The 19,858-nt window shown below is 41.7% G+C and overlaps 1 protein-coding gene across 1 annotated transcript; it reads left to right on the forward strand.

Annotated features, from left to right (window-relative positions):
• Positions 1–574: 574 nt before the first annotated feature.
• Positions 575–17,261, forward strand: LOC306978529 (vinculin). The gene is made up of 20 exons (XM_079577122.1): positions 575–639; positions 2,159–2,309; positions 3,697–3,805; positions 4,010–4,132; positions 4,198–4,358; positions 7,813–7,903; positions 8,003–8,150; positions 9,165–9,318; positions 10,123–10,298; positions 11,067–11,257; positions 12,931–13,130; positions 13,416–13,544; positions 13,636–13,785; positions 14,934–15,042; positions 15,467–15,769; positions 15,844–15,971; positions 16,208–16,390; positions 16,517–16,720; positions 16,839–16,943; positions 17,113–17,261. Exons 1-20 carry the CDS (start codon positions 608–610, stop codon positions 17,257–17,259), a joined length of 2,994 nt encoding a protein of 997 aa, XP_079433248.1. The 5' UTR covers positions 575–607; the 3' UTR covers positions 17,260–17,261.
• Positions 17,262–19,858: the final 2,597 nt, after the last annotated feature.

Raw genomic sequence — 19,858 nt, forward strand, 5'->3', positions numbered from 1 at the left:
GCTGGAGGTGTTGAGTGATACAAATCCTTTTGACTGATGGACGAGTCACCAAAAAAGGTCCCCCTCTCTGTCACCCCACCGCCCCCCTCTGTCTGCATCTCTGGACACTCGATGCAGTTTACAGTGTATGTCTTGTTCTTTATTGATGTGTTTACTGGGTTTCTAATGCCATGCACAGTCTACTTTTTGGAGGTTTTAACTATGTGGTAGTGTGCATATTCAGAGATGTAAATTGTCAGCATCTCTCCAGAACTCAAATAGCTTCCCCATTACACACCAGCATGTTGAGATGAAGCTTCTCTGCGTGTTTAAACCTTCACCAAACTTACTCTGATCATTTCTGTCTCTACACCATGTTTTAGCTTGCTTGCTGCAGGCTTAGGGATATTCTCCAGACCTGTATATTGTTATAAATGTAGTGTTCGTTTTAATGCTCATTTTATGGTTGACGGGGACAGATTTTTCCCTTTTTCGTATAGCACCCAACTACAAGAAGCATTTGTCAGGCTTCATAACGCTTGTTCAAATCATAAATAAAATCTTAAATGTTTGTCTTTGTCTTTTTCAGGTGGGGAGGGAGACCGTACAGACCACAGATGACCAGATCATGAAAAGGGACATGCCGCCGGCGTTCAGCAAGTGAGTTCTGGCGAAAACTGTTTTTGGAGACTGTTGGCTTGTCATGGTCTGTGTCATTATCTGAAGCTGAGTTTAAATGTGGCATGTTAAGAGCTTCTGCGGTGACTGAAAAACACTGCTTTACTAGGAGCCATGCCTTAACGCTAGAAGAGAGGAACTGTCTGTACACTTTACACACTATTAAGATGTAACTGGAGACTTCCCTTTTGTGTGAGAAAATGATTGTTCCTCAGGAGGTAGAGCTGTCCTTGAGTGAAGCATTGGTTTTAGAGGGGGTTGAAGAGGCTACGCAAACTTTCAGGTGGTGAAGTACCCTCGATTCCCTTTATCTGTAAACCAAAAAAAAAGAAACAACTATAAGCCCTTGACAAGTAAATAAATCCGTGTAGCATAGGTAAGGGTCAGGGCTGAATCAGACTGTGGACGATGAGGGGGTCAGGGCTCCAGGGGGTGGTTGAGGGGCGCAGGTCTCGACACTTTTGGTGCCTCAGAGCCTCGTCGTCACCCTGTCGTCATCCATCAGCACACGGGACAGGAATGCAGCCCCTTCTAAATATAGCGTCCCAAGCAGGGTCTGGTCAGTGCTCTGTAGGCTGAAGGACACAAGTCCTTACCTCAACGCACGAGGCTGAGGGCAGGCTGTCGCTAACACGGAGCTGCACAATGAAATCTCAAAGGCTGCTTTCATTTTGGCCCTTATATCACGACCAGAGGTGGACAGGGCAGCCAGAAATTACTTAAGTTGGAGTGAAGTATTTTGCTCAAATAGAAGTGAAAAGTAGAGATGCAAATATATATGAACTTTTTGTTTTAATATCTAATCCAAAAGACAACACCTAAAATAACGTGAAGAATCAAATTTTTGTAAATAATCCTATGACAAAATTACATTAAAAAAAGCAATTCTTCTTCTTAAGTACAAGAAAATTAACAGAAGAAGATGAAACTTGGATACATTTTTATGTTATTTGTGACAGGAGTAAACTTAAATCTACTGTTACATCAAAATAAAATCGCTTGAGTCGAAGTGAAAAGTACTGTGTGATAAGACTGCACTTCTTGGAGTTTTGTCAGAAAGTTACACAAGTACTATAATATTCTCACGTTGTCAAAGTACCGCTGTTTTTCTTGAGGCAAATGAACTGTGAGAACTGGAACAGGTTTGGTCTTGGCCACTTGCCAATTTTCACTTCCTGCCTGTGCAAGTGTTCTGAGTATTTGTCCCGTTATTTCACCAGAATCAACTTATATTTGCTAAAAGTACTCACCTGCTGTTGCTCTGAAAGGTGCTACTATGAGCCTGAAGCAGTGAGGAGATGGGTATTATATAGATGGGTAATATATAGTCTACAAGATCATATCAAAATTGCTGTTGGAAGATATGCAAATTTACAATATCGAGTATATCTCCAATGTCATGAAATGTGAGGGAAAAAATTGGGTGAATTTATATTTGAATTATATTTGAGATGAATCTTTCACCAAGCTTTAAATGTCTGCCCCTGCCTTATTTCCTCAGAGTAGAGAACGCGTGCACGAAGCTGGTGCAGGCGGCCTCCATGCTGAAAGCCGACCCCTACTCTGTGCCTGCCCGGGACTACCTCATTGACGGCTCGCGGGGGATCCTCTCCGGGACGTCTGACCTGCTGCTCACTTTCGACGAAGCTGAGGTACAAGTTACAAACGCGATAATGAATACCGTAAAACCAATTCTGCGTCATTTTATATCATTTTGACTCACAAAGTTCAGTCAAAGTGAACTCCCCTCTGCCACTGGGACGCTGCAGCGAAGTGTCATGATTGTATTTGTGAAACTGTGTTTGAACAGCACCAGCCACTCCTCCCCCTGACCCAGTAAATCATGTTTAGACTGATACACAATGGTTCGGTTGTGAACTTGTGAATAGGTCGCAAAGACAAATGTTTCTTTGTAGCAACACGATATTTTCTGACATCAACCTGTTTTTCCGGCTTGAGTTACTTAAGAAATTGACAACTTACTTTCCCCACTTTTACAACTGTTACATTTATGTCTGTGCATGCTTCAAGAGGAGCTTGAACATTTCTTGGATTTCTTTGATTTCTGCTGCATTCCATTATAGTAATCCAATAAATGTAAAATATTGGATTTTACCTGAAAGCACTTGGACTCCACAGTGTGTGACGTGGCTGCTAACAGAGTTTCTCACTGCTTTCTTTTATCATGTTTTAGTTTATTAGTCTATGGCCAGTATTTAGCACCCCTCAACATGGCAGATTTATATTTAAAACATTAGATCCTGATCTCTATAAATGCACTTTTTTGTCATCGCTCTGCACCTTGGTTGAACAGAGATCTAATTTTCATCTTAAAGACTTGCCGTAAACCTTAAATCTCTCTCTCTGGTTGAACATGCCCTCACATCTGAAATATCTATGACATCATCCAAGGTCACGTCATTGGTAAATCTCCCATAAAAGCAACCCCCTAATTACACCTACGAGATCCTGCCATCCTGCCTGCGGTGATGCAGTGCGTGTCGATACAGGCCGCTGCGTGTGCATACACTCGGGTGAAGGGTCAATAAAAAATGGCCGCCGTTGTCTATGGGGTTTTTGCCGGAGTCAGCAGCAGTCATCAGTCACAGCGACCCACAGAGGAGTCAACACTGTATTTCAATGTGATGCTAGTATCTGATGAACCAGCAATCTGTGCCAAAGCGAGTGAGTTAAATCCTCATTCGAAGTGACTTGAAAAGGAAGAGAATAGTTTGTGCCATCTGATCTTACTTGGTTAGCATTTTAACTTTGAGTAAGATGAATAGCTTTCTACCACAGTCCATTATGAGCAAAACAACAATGTATTGACGTATTCCACGCTGTCAAAAATAATGACACCTGAAGGGGAAGCACGTCTCACCTTTCACAAAAAAACATGTACAGTAGGGTCCTGTCTGGGGCCTGTTCTCCCCTGAAAGAGATTGGACTTTCCTGGTTATAAATAAAGGTCAAGGTAAAGTGATTGAGGGATAAGCCAAATTCTTAGTCTCTGAACATTTGGTCTTGTTTTTGTGGCAGGTTCGTAAAATAATCCGGGTGTGTAAAGGTATCCTGGAGTACCTGACCGTGGCTGAAGTGGTGGAGACGATGCCGGACCTTCTCACATACACAAAGAACCTGGGACCAGGTGAGTGTCTCCGAGTAAAAGACATTTTGGATTTATCATTTTGGAAAATACCTCAGCATCAACGTTTGAGAGAATACTGAAATATAAATTGTCAAACTAATACAAGAATCTCGTGTATTTTTAGAACTACTACACGTTTTATACATGATTTGTTATTATATATTTTCACATGCAGAAACTGGTTGCTTTATGCGTGTGTTCCAGGGATGACGAAGATGGCGAAGATGATTGACGAGCGGCAGCAGGAGTTGACTCACCAGGAGCACAGAGTGATGCTCATCAACTCCATGAACACAGTCAAAGAGCTGCTGCCCATCCTCATCTCAGGTCTGAACATTTACACCGACTCCCAGCACGAGTGTAGGTTAGTGACATCATCTTCCCCATCGCAGGAATTAAAATCTTTGTGACCACGAAGACGTCGGGCAGCCACGGGGTGGAGGAGGCGGTGAAGAACAGGAACTTCACGTTTGAGAAGATGAGCGCGGAGATAAACGAGATCATCCGCGTGCTGCAGCTCACCTCCTGGGACGAGGACGCCTGGGCCAACAAGGTGCACTCATCAAACACACCTTTTTATTTTTATTTTTCGATATGCAGTGGGTCCCATCTCTCAGTTCCATCGGTCATCTCCAAAACTTAAAGTGCAACAAGTTGTCAAAGAACTGTTGAAGTTGGCAAGGTTGATTTTAGAGTTTAATTTAATATACAAAGTCATTCAAACTGCTTTACAGAAAACAAAAAGCATGTTTTAAAGTCCATACAATAAAACGTAGAAGGAGATCAAAAATAAAAATAATAGTAGTGAAATACTTTTACTTGTTGTATTTACAGGCAAAGTTGAGGCCTGTCTCACTTCAAGTTCTGTTTGAGATTTCAGCTGCGTAAAACTGAAACGCAGCCTCACCCTGTTTAGTCCTGACTCAAGCAGGAAGACCTCTCCCTAAGATGAAAGCCTGAGGTGGTTCATAAAATGTCAGAGATGTGAGACTTAAGCGAGACTTGCCTATTTAGAAGAAAGCATGTCCTTTACTTTCATTATTATAGGTTACTCAATCATGCAAAAATATTCATGAGTGATCATAATCCACCTATGAAATGTTGTAGCTAAATATTTATCCAGCTTTGTCAGTGTTTTTCATGTTATTACTGCCATGTTTCTGAAATGTTGAATGTTGTCTGTGTGGTGACCAGTTCTCTCGGTGCATGTCCAAACCCCTTTCTCCTCATTTGGAATAACCTGACCTTGAAAAACAGTTTTTATTATTATTTTCTCTCTCTCTCTCACTGTCCTTTCCCTCATCGATCCTGCTGAATCACTTTTGTTTTTCCTTTCCCTGTCACTGTGTCTGTCCCTCCTTCACTCCCACCTGTGCAGAAGGTAAGGCTCCTGGCATGAGACGCCTGTGTGTCGATGCTGCAGAAAGTTTGTCTTCAGGTTTTACGCATTATAACTCATGTGTTTTTTAGTTGAGAAATGGTTTTGCAGGGTGAAGCACATTGCTGTTTTGTTGTTGCTTTGCCTCATAATTTCATCAGACTGACTTTATTGCAGTGGTTGGAAATTAACTACAGTAAATGCATTTGCTAAAGAAAGGCGTATGCATATATTTTGCGGGAGAAAAAATCCTCTTAACTCAGTTTTTCTCATCAAGCTTGACTTCATATTTACTGCCTCATATCTCCTCTGCTGACCTTGCCTTGTGTGAAGCCCGAGCAGTGTCCTAACGAGGTCGCTCTATTGATAACTTGACTCCTTTTATTGATTGAGGCGCATTATGTCCCGCTCAGCACTCTCTTAGCGGGACGATCAGGTTTCCACTGGACACGGACACACAGGAAATGCCACAGGCCTTCAGGGAATGGCTCAATTTAGTTTAAACCTGTTTTACTGTAAATACGTTAGTTGATTTGATGCTCATTCACAAATATTTGTTACTATTTTTTTTATAGGTTATATAGGTTTAGAAGACACGCAAACGTATTTTGTTTTGAAGTAAATGAAAAGATCGAAAATAGTTTGTCTGTAGTCTGTAGATGAAATGTTGACACAAAGCAAGTTAGTGACCACAGCATATACAATCCTTTTGCACATTCAGAGATTTTGGAACCGGTAATCCAAACCAAAGTAACGTCCATTCATGGCTTTGTCGGTACTTGTTACTTTAAATGCTTGGATTACTGTATTTGACTTTCCCTGAGTTCATTGTGATTCAGTGACTGAGCAGCAGCTGCAAACACCGCCCACACAGCTCCCATCCAAACACTTCACACCTTTCAACTTCCGGTTCCTTCTCCTCCTCCTCACCCTGGGTCATTCTTAGCACACACACCCCCTCCTTTTTGTTTTTGTGACGAGTTATGATAAAATGTTAAGAGGCCTAGTTATTAGACAATCTACCAAACATCTCTGGGAGAGTCAAGAATCAATGCTAGTTTATTGGCAACAAGACTTCTTTTCGGACTCTAGAGCTTTGATTTATCTCATTAATCCCAAAACATTTGACATCCTTACAAGGTCTAAACCAGCACAAAACCAGGTCTAGTCTATACTACACTACAACAGTTACAGTATAGATGCAGTAGTTGAACTAAGCTAAAATAAACTACATCTTTCCCCATATGGTGACGCTCAAGCAGTTATTAATGCACTGGTAAATACTTCACTCATCATTTAAAAGACATTTATAAGACACCCAAACAGATACTAGCACAGCGCCCCCTGTGTCTGGTTAAGGTCAGGCACGAGTCATGAATGGTAAAGTCTTGGAAAATGGTTTGTTATATTTGCATATTGATCTAAAGTCATTCATTGAAAGGTAACTGCTACTTAGGCGCTTATAAATGATTGATTCAAGATGAGGAAGGTTTGTAAATGTTGAAAAAAAAATGATGAAATAGGTATTTACAAATGCTTTAATAGTGTTACCATACATATTTATAATGAAATACCTCCATAAAAAGACAGAAAATTATGCAGAGAAGAAAAAATTGGGCTCTAGATACACTTTTTTTGATCAAGCAAAAACAGCAGTAGCTATCTCAACTTTAGTTCAGAAGATAAACCAGTCTCTTTCCGGAAACCTGATCCATAAAACACATTTCATTTTGCATCCGTCCCTACATCATCGTTCCTGGCCGCCCGCTGTGGCCATATTAGATTACAGGTCAGCGTTCAGACATTAATACTGTAATGGGCCAGTCCTGATGCACACACTTTGACAACGGCAAAACAAAAGAGGGTTTTATCAGAAGCCAGACGGACTTCAAATGTTCTCCGGCTTCTCTGGATGAAAGCACTAACTGTTTCCTGAATTTGTGACATTTAAATTACATTTTGTCGGTCATCTGCTCGGCTTGGTTTTTTTCCGCTCGGACAATGAGCCAGTTCATCTCGAGCGCCGATGCTGCTGCAGCGGCGTTGTATTTCCATCCAACGAGATCGAGATACAAATGGAAATGATTTCAAGACTTGCTCATTGTTGTTGGAAACATTAAACAAAAATGCATGCGGAGTTTGAATGAGTTTTGAGTTTGATGTTTTTGCAAATGTTTTTTTCTATGCAGACAATATGAAGCTTTGTTATGCTAAAGGCCTGTGAGTAAGAAGCAGTTTTACAAATTATGTTCTGCAAAGTAACGCCAATCTTAGGTCTGATTCCTCTTAACACAGAAGCTCAAATCACATTTGTTTTGTCATATAGATCCAGATTCTTAGTTTGTTTCTACAATTGCAATAGCGTTTGATAATGATTGTGGTAGATGTGAGTGTTACAGCAACAATAACCAGCTTATTAATTAATCCGAGAAGACTTACCATTAAAAGAAACATGTATTTGATTTAAAAAGTCTCACTGAAACAATTGAAAGTACAAAAGGCCTTTTTCATAACAACAATCAATGAAAAGATGCACTTGACTGTAACGATTGATCAGGTCACACTTGTTCTAATTAAGTCGATTGGATTTTTCCACAACTTATTTGTGTTTTCTGTTTCATTTCTAAAGGACACAGAGGCCATGAAGAGGGCGCTGGGGCTCATTGAGTCCAAAATGGGTCAGGCTAAAAACTGGCTCCGGGATCCGAATGCGCCGCCAGGTAATGCTAGAGTACATAAACCACTATAACCTATGCAGTTATTGTGCGTTCTTAAGTATCCTGAGCTGACTGACTTGTGTGATCTGTGTTTTGCTGCAGGAGACGCGGGAGAGCAGGCTGTGCGTCAGATCCTGGATGAAGCAGGGAAAGTGGGTGAGCTCTGCGCAGGGAAGGAGCGCAGGGACATCCTGGGGGCAGCCAAAGCCCTGGGAGGCCTGACCGACCAGGTGTCCGACATGAGGGCAAGGTAAAATGCACAGGAGCAACCCAGTTTCACAAATCTACTCTGTAAAATGAGTTATTGTTACACTTTTGTATTGTATTTTTTACTTTTAATAAGCAATTCATATGACTGACATAATGTTTCATTGATGAGTGAACTAAGGTTTGTTGGTCAAGCTTATTCTGAATGAGCATGAGAAGATTACAATTGCAACAGAGCACTGTACATTACATACATTTAGAAAGGTGTGTCCAACAATCTTATTGCTAATAGGTTGAATGATTTCTTCCAAACTTCAGTTTTTGGATTTTAAAAATTGCTTTCTCTACCTTAAAGAGACTAGATGCAAGTTAGCCATTATACACTCACTACTGCCACCTCAGGCCATACATGTAACTTCACCTTCTATATTAAGCTCGTGCATGACGGCATTTTGGACTCGAAGTAACAACTTTTTGAGTGACAGTGCAGGATTTTAGAGGCAGTTGTGGTGAACAGGTCTGGGCTCATTCTACACATTAGGACATGGCTGGAACATGTAGGGGGAGGAAAATACATAATTTTAACATTTTTAAACTCTGTATAGTCCCTTTAATGGTCGAACAATGTGACCATTTCTTTGTCCTGTCCTGCTGGATCCATACACATACTTTTACCATGAACATAATCTGCACCTGGTTAAGAGTTAAACCCTCATGTTATATCTTACATTAAACACTTTGAAACCCACTGCCCCCAAAAGCATGTCAGCAGCAGCGTTTGTGATGAAAACTTTCTCGCACTTTTGAAATGTTGACCAAAGTAATAATCAGTTTTGGGGGGGGAGCGTGGACTCTACAGGGAGCGAGAGCCTCAGCTGAGTAGAAACAGCTGTCGAGTATTAATCCTTAATCTACTTTAACCCGATATCATCCCCCAAGACTTAAACAAATAAGGGGTTACAAGCTACTGTGAGAAGGAGGAAAGCAAAATAAGCTCGCAGGGTTTGGAAAGGTGCAGATGTATCAAGGCTTATGGTGCGCACATGTGTTTTCACAGAGGTCAGGGGACGTCTCCCATGGCGATGCAGAAGGCGCAGCAGGTCGCCCACGGACTGGACGACCTCGCAGGGAAAGTGGAAAACGCCGCTCGTAAACTGGAGGCCATGACCAACGCCAAACAGGCCATCGCGAAACTCATCGACTCTGCGCAGGTGCCACTTTCATGACGGGTTTATAGGGGATTTCCAGTGAATGAAGTGTGACATTTTCTGTGAAAGTACTCAAAAAAGCTTAAAAATATGGTGAATACCTTTGAAATCTGCGAAGAGACCTTTCCCTACTCCCTTTCTCCATGTATAACAGTGGAATTTGAGGAAAGTTGTCATAAGGCCAGGCCCTCAATTATCCCAACTGTGTCCCGAGGAAAAAGAAATTTCTAACTCTCTACATGTTTCAAAGACCGTGTCCACAAATTAAAGAAAAAAGTATAAATCAGGCTTTACAGCTGGGTCACATTTCTCGCAGACTAGAACTTTTACGGGAATGCTCATTTTTGTTGCAGTGGTTTCAATAAGTAATCATAATAATCACAGTGTTTCTGCCAGGTATTAGAAGTCCTTAAATGAATTGGTTCATAATCAAGACCTTAAATGTCATCAAAAAGCATTACATTGGATTCAAACTCGCATTGAATTTAGATTTATTGGAAATTATGACATTGCCTAACACTTTTAACAATTTTTTTGCTCAAGAGTTTCCCGTTTCGACCACTTCTCTTTCCTCTGATCTGATGAAATGTTTGCAAATTTTAAGAAAGTAAATATGCTCTGATTTTTTTTTCTTCATTTGTGGCATTAAAATATAGTAGTTGGACCTTTTAAAATGGCATTAAAACGCACTAAGCTTGACTTTCTGCTGCTTGTATAAACCCTGTAAAGAGACTGCATCTAAAATGTCTGATCTGCTTCACCGAATACTTTGATGACTTGCATTACTAGATCTTTTTTATCCCGTAGAGCTGGCTGGCTGACCCGAACGGCAGTCCGGAGGGAGAGAAGACGATAACCGCTCTGCTCACCGAAGCCGCAAAGATCGCTCAGAGATGCGAGGACCCCAAAGACAGAGATGACATCCTGCGCTCCATTCAGGAGATCGCCGGCCTCACCGCCAAACTCTCCGACCTCAGGAGGCAGTAAGATTTCATTTTCATATTGAATCCAGCGCTTTTCCACTCAGTCCCCTGCGGTTTGATGCCGATCTGCTTCATTATGTTGATCAGTTCCAGGCTGTGGGGCTTCACTTTGCAGCTGTTGTTGCTTCTGTCACCAAGAAACAAAGCATCAAAACAAGGCCTGCTTCAAAATAAAACCCCTAAAAACAAAAGTGTCCTCTCGAAACGCTGATCATGTGGTAACGTCTGTTCTCTGTCAGGCGGTGGAAAGCTTGGCAGATGAGCACCACAACCTTTACTTTACAAATCCTTTTTTAAACCAAATATCATAGGGTTTTTCCACCTTTTCAATCTGGAAAGCGTCTAGTGTGAAGTTCAAATGTGGATGTTTTGTTTTTGTAATTCACTCAGCCAGTTTAAATCGCTCTGTGGTGGGAAGTTGATCGATGCATAAATCCGTCCCACTCACTGATCTCATTAGGAAAACATTTCCAGCGCCATCTATCACTGCTGTTGAGAATCCTTTTCTTCTTCTTTCTCTTTGGCTTTTCCTTTTTTTTTTCTCTGACAATCACCCCCACAAATGATCTGCCTCTTTTCCTGATGCTGAATCAGCTCAATAGGGGGCACCACTCTGATCTTACTGACAGTTTCAAGTCTGTAAAGTACGAGATCATTTGCAGGAATCCAAATGAGCAGCCCGTCTCCTTACTCCTGCCACAGTCCTGTCCATTTTACAATATAAAAAGTTTGAAAACTCACTCTGTGTTTGTCCTCGTCCTCGTATAGGGGTAAAGGGGACACACCAGAGGCTCGTGCTTTGGCCAAACAGATCGCCACAGCTCTGCAGAACCTCCAGTCCAAAACCAACAAAGTGGTGGCCAACAGCCGTCCCGCCAAGGCCGCGGTGCACCTGGAGGGGAAGATCGAACAGGCCCAACGCTGGATAGACAACCCCACGATAGACGACAGCGGAGTGGGTGAGTCTGGCTCGAATCCTGGCGTTGCAAAAAACCTACACTTGGAGGGTTTATAGTCCAAAAAACAGAAAGAAGCCATCACAAAAGATACAATTATCTCCATGGTTTTGTTAAAGCCTTTAATGTCTGTAGGTTTATGCTTTGTTTTAAGTTCGTCAATTGCAGTCTGATAAATAATGTGAAATTTAGATGTATAGTGAGTGACGCTTAATCTAAAAAAGAGTAGTGTAGATCACGAAGTCAAAGATCTCATTATCGTCATATATTACTAATATCATCAGTCATTGTCTTTTTTTCTGCTGTTGCATACAGAAGAGAAGTGAGCAGCTACAAAAAAAGTCTTGCTAAACGTTAGTCGACGTTGCATTTGTTTTATTTGTCTCATGACTCATGTTGGGGAAGTTTTTAGAAGTCAGTAGTTCAACATCACACAGAGGAAGTGATTTATAACTTCATCGTTGATTTCCAAGAAAAAAGCAAATATTTATGGCTCAACCAGTTTCAAAACCTCACTTCGCCTTTTGCTGTTTACTTTACTACTGCTACGAGACCTCTGTCTCAGCAACTTTGAGCAAGAATGTAAACTTGGATTGTAACTTAAGCCCATATTTGGAAAAATATGCCCAAGTAAGATTCAAACCGGCCAAGAAACATCTACAGTATGTGCTGTAATGCAGAGAGATATCAGGAAAGGCCAACAATTTGTAAAAATACCTTGATATGCTCTATTTATTTTAAACTTGTGATTAGTGTGACTGAGTTTTTCCCTTTTGTGGAAGCAATATCTTTTTGAGAGCTGAGTAAAGTCACCTCCATCAAGAACTTTCTTAAAGGGGCAATATGCAAGTTGGCCAGTGTATACTCACTACTGCCACCTCAGGTCATACGTGTAACTCCACCTTCTATATTAAGCTTGTGCATGACGGCACTTCAGACCCAAAGTAATAACTTTCTCAGTGACAGTGCAGGATTTTAAAGGTAGTTGTGGTGAACAGGTCTGAGCTCATTCTACACATTAGGACATTGCTGGAACGTGTAGAGGGAGGAAAATACATACTTTTAACATTTTTAAACTCTGCATAGTCCCTTTCATGGGGGTGATAAAAGCTTGATAAAAAGCTGTATTTTTTAAAATATATCATTATACATATGATTACTAGTATGCTGTATGTGAGCCATAGTTTGGTTAGCAAACCTATTTACTCTATTTCAGCGTTATCTACAGTATTTTTTTTGGAGCACTTTATGGTGGCTTTCTGTTTTTTTTAAATACATTTGAAGTAATGTGGATCAGGATGATGTTTATTTCAAGTTTTTATTGGACTACATATTTTATAATATGACAAAAAAATATTTTGTAGTACTCCAAAGCAACCACAACACAAACCACTTCGGCGTTGTTCAAATATAGGATGAAACCGGTCATTTTTAGCTGTGCAAATGACCTTTTTTTTTTTTTCAAATGAATATTTATTTGTTGATTTGTTTTCCTTTTAACTGCAATTTTCTGTAATATAGCACATCATTCTTTCTCTATAATGCACTAGGAATTATGTTGTGTGTCTAATATTGCCCTAATATCAAGGACACTAGTATAGTTCATGGAGGACGGTAACGTTGGCATGTTACAGAGGCAAAAATCATCATCGTCATTGCCTTTGTTCGTTCTGCAGGTCAGGCAGCGATCCGTGGCCTGGTGGCAGAGGGACGCAGACTGGCCAATGCTCTTCCCGCAGCGTACCGCCAGGAGCTGGTGGGAAAGTGCGAGCACGTGGAGCAGCTCATGGCAAAACTGGCCGAACTGGCAGCGAGGGGCGAAGGAGACTCCCCCCACGCCCGTGCCGTGGCCCAACAACTGCAGGAGGCTCTCAAAGTAAGTGAATATAGCGAATATAGCCTCCAACAAAGGGTTTTTGATTGTGTCTTTGATTAACAAATGAGCTACGTGACGTTTCAATAGAGACAAAAAATGGATTAGTATTGCCAGGGGGAAAAAATGGCTAGATAATGTGAATGAGGCAGGCAAGGAGCGCCCTCTGGTGTTAAAGAGGTGTATTTGTAACTATAGGAGAGAAATTAAAAAGTCGTTTGATTTACAAAATGCACTATAAAACAACTATAAAAACATAGTAATTTGTTCTTGTCTGGTTATTTTTAGGATCTCAAAGGAAAAATGCAGGAAGCTATGACCCAGGAAGTGTCGGACATCTTCAGTGACACCACAACGCCCATCAAGTTGCTGGCCGTGGCAGCTACCGCCCCTGTGGACTCCCCCAACAGGGATGAGGTGGGTACTGCAGTCATTCAGACCAACAACAACTAGATAAATACTACTCTGTGACGTTGATTTCATTTGTGACCGTTTTGTGTGTCTGAAGGTGTTTGAGGACAGAGCCGCAAACTTCGAGAACCACGCGAACAGACTGGGAGCCACAGCGGAGAAGGCGGCCGCGGTCGGGACGGCCAACAAGAGCACGGTGGAGGGGATCCAGGCTGCGGTCAAGTCCACGAGGGATTTAACTCCACAAGTACGATTTAATGTCATTCTCAGAAGTAATAAGTTGGTTTTGGAGTGACAGGGAAAGCTGTTGAGTCTTTTTGATAGTTTCACTGGGAATCGATTATCCAACTTTGTTCTATACTCTTTAGAAGCAAATACAAGAGTGCACATTTTAGGCTAAGGTTGTATGTTTATTTTTGGTTAGTTTATGTAACAACATAAACTAGAAATGCAATGGCTGCACCATTGCGATTGACTGCGGAATTGCGGGAAGCGAATGCAGAAATTGCATAAACTGATCAAATTGCATAAAGTGGTTAATTTGCATAAACTGGTAAAATGCTAAAATGTCATGTTGCATAAACTGTATAAACTGCATAAAATGGTAAAATGCATAAATGTCATGTTGCATGAACTGTATAAATTGCATAAAGTGGTAAAATGCATGAATGGGTTAATTTGCATAAATTATGTAAATTGCATAAACTCTTTAAAATTCATAAATCCTAAATGGCATAAACTCTTAAGTTGCATAAACGCTTAAAAATGCATTAACTGGTTAAATCCCATAAAGTGGTTAATTTGCATAAATTGTTAATATTGCATAAACTTTTATATTCCATAAACTGGTCAAACTGTTGAAAGTGCTTGATTGGCAGAAGCTGCACAAATGGCTGAAAGGCCTGGAGTCTCCCCATTGGCTGGATTCCCCCATACACACCAATGCAAAAATTTCAAACTCTCGTATAAAAAAACTGGAAAACTGCAGAAGGCCAATTTTTTCTCAAAACCCACAAGTTGCATAAGCTGAACATGCACAAAGTGCAGAAATTGTAGAAAATGCAGAAAAAAGTGCAGAAAAGCATGGATTTGCGGCAGCCCCATTATAAGTCAATGGGAAAAATCTCCGACATTTTGGCCGATTGCGGAAAAAACGCAAGTTGCAGAAGTCCCAAAAGTAATAGCACCCTTCTCCTCAACATGCGGAACGTTTTGATGCATAACTTGCATAAATTGCACAAAGCATGAAGGTGCTGAAAGCTCTAGAAAAACGGGAAAAAGATGGAAGAGGAATAATAATAAAGAACATGAAAACCAATAATTGACTGCGGAAGAATTCCGCAGTCAATCAATGAGTTTGTTCTTGGACATTAAGTAAAGCCAGTCTATTTTCAGGTTGTGTCTGCTGCTCGTATTCTGCTGAGAAACCCCGGGAACCAGGCGGCATATGAGCACTTCGAGACCATGAAGAACCAGTGGATTGACAACGTGGAGAAAATGACAGGTGGAGTTCTGAAGCAACTGATTATATTTTATAACGCAAGATTAATATGCCCTCAACAGTAACCCACACTGACATAAGAAGCACAAGCAAAGGTCTTTTCAGGCCTGGGAATCAAACCCAGGACCTTCCATCTGTTCAACAAAAGGGATAACCACTGACGAGATATGAGACGAGTACGCCTTTGAATGCGAAGGTTTTCGAAAGGGCCAAAAATAACAATACCATAACCTATTCACTTTATTTAAGATCACCTTCTTGCCCTTCTCCCATTTTGCCAGTTTTATGTTAAGACACACTATTGTCAACATTAAGCGTGTGTTAATCACTTCCTAATATGTCTGTAACCTCTTGTAATGGCTGTGTGATTCTTGTTAGCGGATTTAGCTACCAGCAAACAGTCAAATCTCGATGCTTTCTCATCCAGGTTTGGTGGACGAGGCCATCGACACCAAGTCTCTGCTGGACGCGTCGGAGGAGGCCATCAAGAAGGACCTGGACAAGTGCAACGTTGCCATGGCGAACCACCAACCACAGATGCTCGTCGCTGGGGCAACCAGCATTGCTCGCCGCGCAAACCGCATCCTCCTGGTCGCCAAGCGCGAGGTGGAGAACTCGGAGGACCCCAAATTCAGAGAAATGGTGGCAGCAGCGCGGGACGAGCTGAGCCAGACAATCTCCCCCATGGTCATGGACGCCAAGGCTGTGGCCGGCAACATCCACGACCCAAGTACTTGCTTTTTGACAGATTTATTTGTTTAATTATCATGGGATCAACCCTTCTGAATTGTTTTTTCTCCTCAGCGCTACAAAAAGGCTTTATGGACTCTGGGTATAAGATCCTCAACGCTGTGGCCAAAGTAAGAGAAGCGTTCCAGCCCCAAGAGCCGGACTTCCCCCCTCCACCTCCTCCTGAGATTGAACAGCTCAGTGTAAGAAAGCCTTTCATAATCTGTGTGTTTATGTATGTATTAATGTTCAATGTACTAGGTCCACAAGAGAAATGTTTGTGTGCCGCCTTTCTGGATCTCTCTTGTAGTTTCAATATATAGTTAATTGGAAGTTTACGAACATGTTTTACTTATCAGAAGAAAAAGGCCAAACTTTATTCATTCATTTATTCAAAAAAGAAATGGCCTTAATATTCTTGTTCAATCCATGTTTACAGCTGAATGACGACCTGGCCCCGCCCAAGCCTCCCCTGCCCGAAGGTGAGGTGCCCCCTCCCAGACCTCCCCCACCAGAGGAGAAAGACGAGGAGTTCCCAGAGCCAGTTGGGGACATGGTGAACGAGCCCATGATGGTGGCGGCGCGGCAGCTCCACGAAGAGGCCCGCAAGTGGTCCAGCAAAGTGAGTGCACCATCAGAATGTGAGCGATTAAAGCCAGCCCTGGAGTTTAGTTTGGTTCTCACTGATACTTGTAAGAGTAATCCCCAAAACGCTCTGTTACCATGTGTGTAACCATGTGCTCTTTAGGGAAACGACATCATCGGCGCGGCTAAGCGTATGGCTTTGCTGATGGCCGAGATGTCCCGCCTGGTGCGTGGAGGTGGCGGAAACAAGCGCGCTCTCATCCAGTGCGCCAAAGACATCGCCAAAGCTTCAGACGAGGTCACGCGGCTCGCCAAAGAGGTGGCCAAGCAGTGCACCGACAAACGCATTCGCACCAACCTCCTACAGGTCTGCATTTATTTTACTTTATCAAATCATTTGTGTGACCTATACAAGTATGAAGTGTGTTTTTTAATAAATGTCAAGTCCATTGTTAAAGCTAATAGTCTTGTTTTCTTGTTTGCAGGTGTGTGAGCGTATCCCCACCATCAGCACGCAGCTCAAAATCTTATCCACAGTCAAAGCCACCATGTTGGGAAGGACCAACATTAGTGAAGAGGAATCAGAGCAGGTCAGTAACCAAAAAACTCTTTGGGGTCCATTGCCTAAAATTATCATCAAATACCAGTGAAAGCATAACCCATCCATCCCCCTTAAATGCAATTGAAAATAAGCTTGATTGTGTGCATTTATTGGTTACTAATACCAAGTCTTATCTTGATTCTGATTCTGATTCACAGGCCACAGAGATGTTGGTCCACAACGCCCAGAACTTGATGCAGTCTGTGAAGGAGACTGTGCGCGAGGCGGAGGCAGCTTCCATTAAAATCCGAACAGACGCCGGCTTCACGCTGCACTGGGTCCGAAAGACGCCCTGGTACCAGTAAAACAAGCTCCCACCTGCAGGGGGCGCCGCGTGGACAGATCTGTGCTTTATCTAAGGACGACCTGTCATTTATGCTGTGGTTAACGACTGGACTGAGAAACAAGTCAAGTAGATTCTTACTGGGAAAGTTTTCGAAAAGTGTGTACAAAATGTGTTTAAAAGCTTATTTTGACAATTCCCAGGATATATATATATATTTTGCCTTGATATAATAATTATGTCTCGAGATGGAAACGACAGTAAGTTAAATTTAGAACGTTAAAGATATCTTTGTACTGAGACTTTTATTTGTGTCTATTGTTCACTTTTGCTTGAAGCACACGAGAGGTGACCAGTATATAAAGTTCAGCGCACGCTTATATACTCCGCATTAGGTGAATATTTGACTGTTTACACGAAATACAAAGCAAAAACACTGATCTATTTACAAAAAAAAATAAAAAATACTATGTAGCAGCAATTTCTTTCCATTTGCCAAAGACTAAAATCTGTCATTTTAGATCATAAAAGTTGATCATTTTAGCTCCAAAGTGCCATTGAAAACTCATTTAGGCATTTTTCTCCTTTCTTTTGCCTTTACGCTCACATGTATTTCACATCCGATAGCTTCCGATGCTAAATTATTTGTTTGTGAAGTAGCATTGACAACTGTATTTACCAGATCACTGTCACACCTCATATTCCAATTAAATCAATTAGTCTTTCTTTCTTTCTTTACCAAGTCGTTTTGCAATAAGACCAACTCCAAGCAACAGTATGTTCAATAATTTAACCAAGTGATGACGATGTTTAATCCAATGCTTCTGTGAGGTTTTCATTAGGGGACACAACCGCATCAAAGAGCTTTCTACTTCTCACAGCATACATGTTTGTCGACCATATGATACTGTAATAAGTTGCACACTTTCTTGAAGGGAAGGCAGTGGCTCACAGATAAAGCACAGTGTCCCTCTGTAACACTTTTAATACACTAAAATGCAGCTGCGGGTCGTGGCTGCTGTAGGTTACTCTTTTGAAACATCTGATTTTGATATTTTTAGTTTCTAATACAAACTAATGTGCCTTCAAGAATGGACTTTATTTCCAGATTTTCTTTACAGATGTTTTGTGTCACAGTGTTGACCTGTTTTACACTTGTTATGCAGGATTTTTTTCAATTAAATAACTTCTGCTTCTCGAATTCTACAGAGAACAGGAGGGCTGTATGCAAACCCGGTCTATAGAGAAAGATAGTCTGAATAATTATGCAAAAGTGAGTTGGGTTGACATAGGGCTGTTTTGCTATGACAATATTCAAATTTTGTAATAAAGCATTTTATATCACTCTGAGGTGTGTTTGCATTTCTTATTAGGGCTTTAACTTTTTTTGTTACTTTGGTTTTTGCATGAAATCTGTAAAGTTCAGTGTCCTGTTCAGTATGGACATTATTACTTTAGACCAGCCATTCCCAAAGTCCGGGACATCGCGGCCCCCCTTACTGATCCGAAAACCTCCCGGGGCCCCCGCAATAGTATTTATTCACTATTTTCAAAGTATTTATTTTACTGCTAAAATTACATGAAAAACAACACCAACAATGACTGCAGTTTAGTTAGTATTTTGTCATTGTACTTGCTGTGTAGACAAGCTTTGGGGGCCCCCACATAATGTCTGAGGACCCCGGACCCCACTTTGGAAACCACTGCTTTAGACAGTGCAGCCTTTATGTCTCATGTCCTGTTTTCACGTTTTGCTGGAGCATGAGCTGCAATGTTGCCCACAATTTCAATTCAGTGACGTCTCCTCAAATGTAAAACCAGAATAGGCCTATCTTAGTAAACACTTAGTAACATCTGTTGCTGCCCGTGAAGCACTTTGTAACATTTTTTGTTTAAAAGGTGCTCTACTGACATCTTTTTTAAAGTCGGTTTATTCTATTTATATTGTTTACACTTTTTCTCCTTAAAGGCACACTGCGTAACATTTTGGACTACGCTGCTTTTTTTGTTGTTGTAAAATTGTACGCGGTGTGACTTTAAAGTTTTGTAGTAATTGTATATAACATAAGATAAGATAAGATAATCCTTTATTGATCTCACAAAGGAGAAATTCACTTGTTACAGTCGGCGTTCAAGAAGATCACTCAGAGTTAATAAAGTGGAGCTGATTAGAGATTATTGCACATGTTACTTTACAGTCTTATTGCACAGTCTGACAGCAGTGGGGATGAAGGCTTTGCGGTAGCGCTCCGTCCTGCACTGAGGGTGTCTCAGTCTGCCACTGAGAGAGCTGCTCAGCTCTTCTACAGTCCCGTGCAGTGGGTGGGAGGTGTTGTCCATGATGGAGGTGAGCTTGGCTAACACCCTCCTGTCACTCACCTCCTCCACAGAGTCCAGGGGGCAGCCCAGGACGGAGCTGGCCCTCCTGACCAGCTTGTTCAGTCTGTTCTTGTCCCGCTCTGTGCTGCCCGGGGCCCAGCACACGGCAGCGTAGTGGAGAGCAGAGGCTATCACAGAGTCATAAAAAGTCCTGAGCAGAGGCCTGCTCACTCCGAAGGACCTCAGTCTCCTCAGAAGGTGGAGGCGACTTTGGCCCTTCTTGTACAGGGAGTTGGTGTTGT

This window comes from Gobius niger (assembly GCF_951799975.1).
Source record: "Gobius niger genome assembly, chromosome: 19".
Classification (NCBI taxonomy): Eukaryota; Metazoa; Chordata; class Actinopteri; order Gobiiformes; family Gobiidae; genus Gobius; species Gobius niger.

Bases quoted from the DNA above. Each gene is read 5' to 3' on its own strand.
- LOC306978529 (XM_079577122.1), top strand. From the start codon at position 608: ATGAAAAGGGACATGCCGCCGGCGTTCAGCAA. The intron at 640-2,158 runs GTGAGTTCTGGC...TTATTTCCTCAG, and splicing joins ATGCCGCCGGCGTTCAGCAA to AGTAGAGAACGCGTGCACGA. The intron at 2,310-3,696 runs GTACAAGTTACA...TTTTTGTGGCAG, and splicing joins TCACTTTCGACGAAGCTGAG to GTTCGTAAAATAATCCGGGT.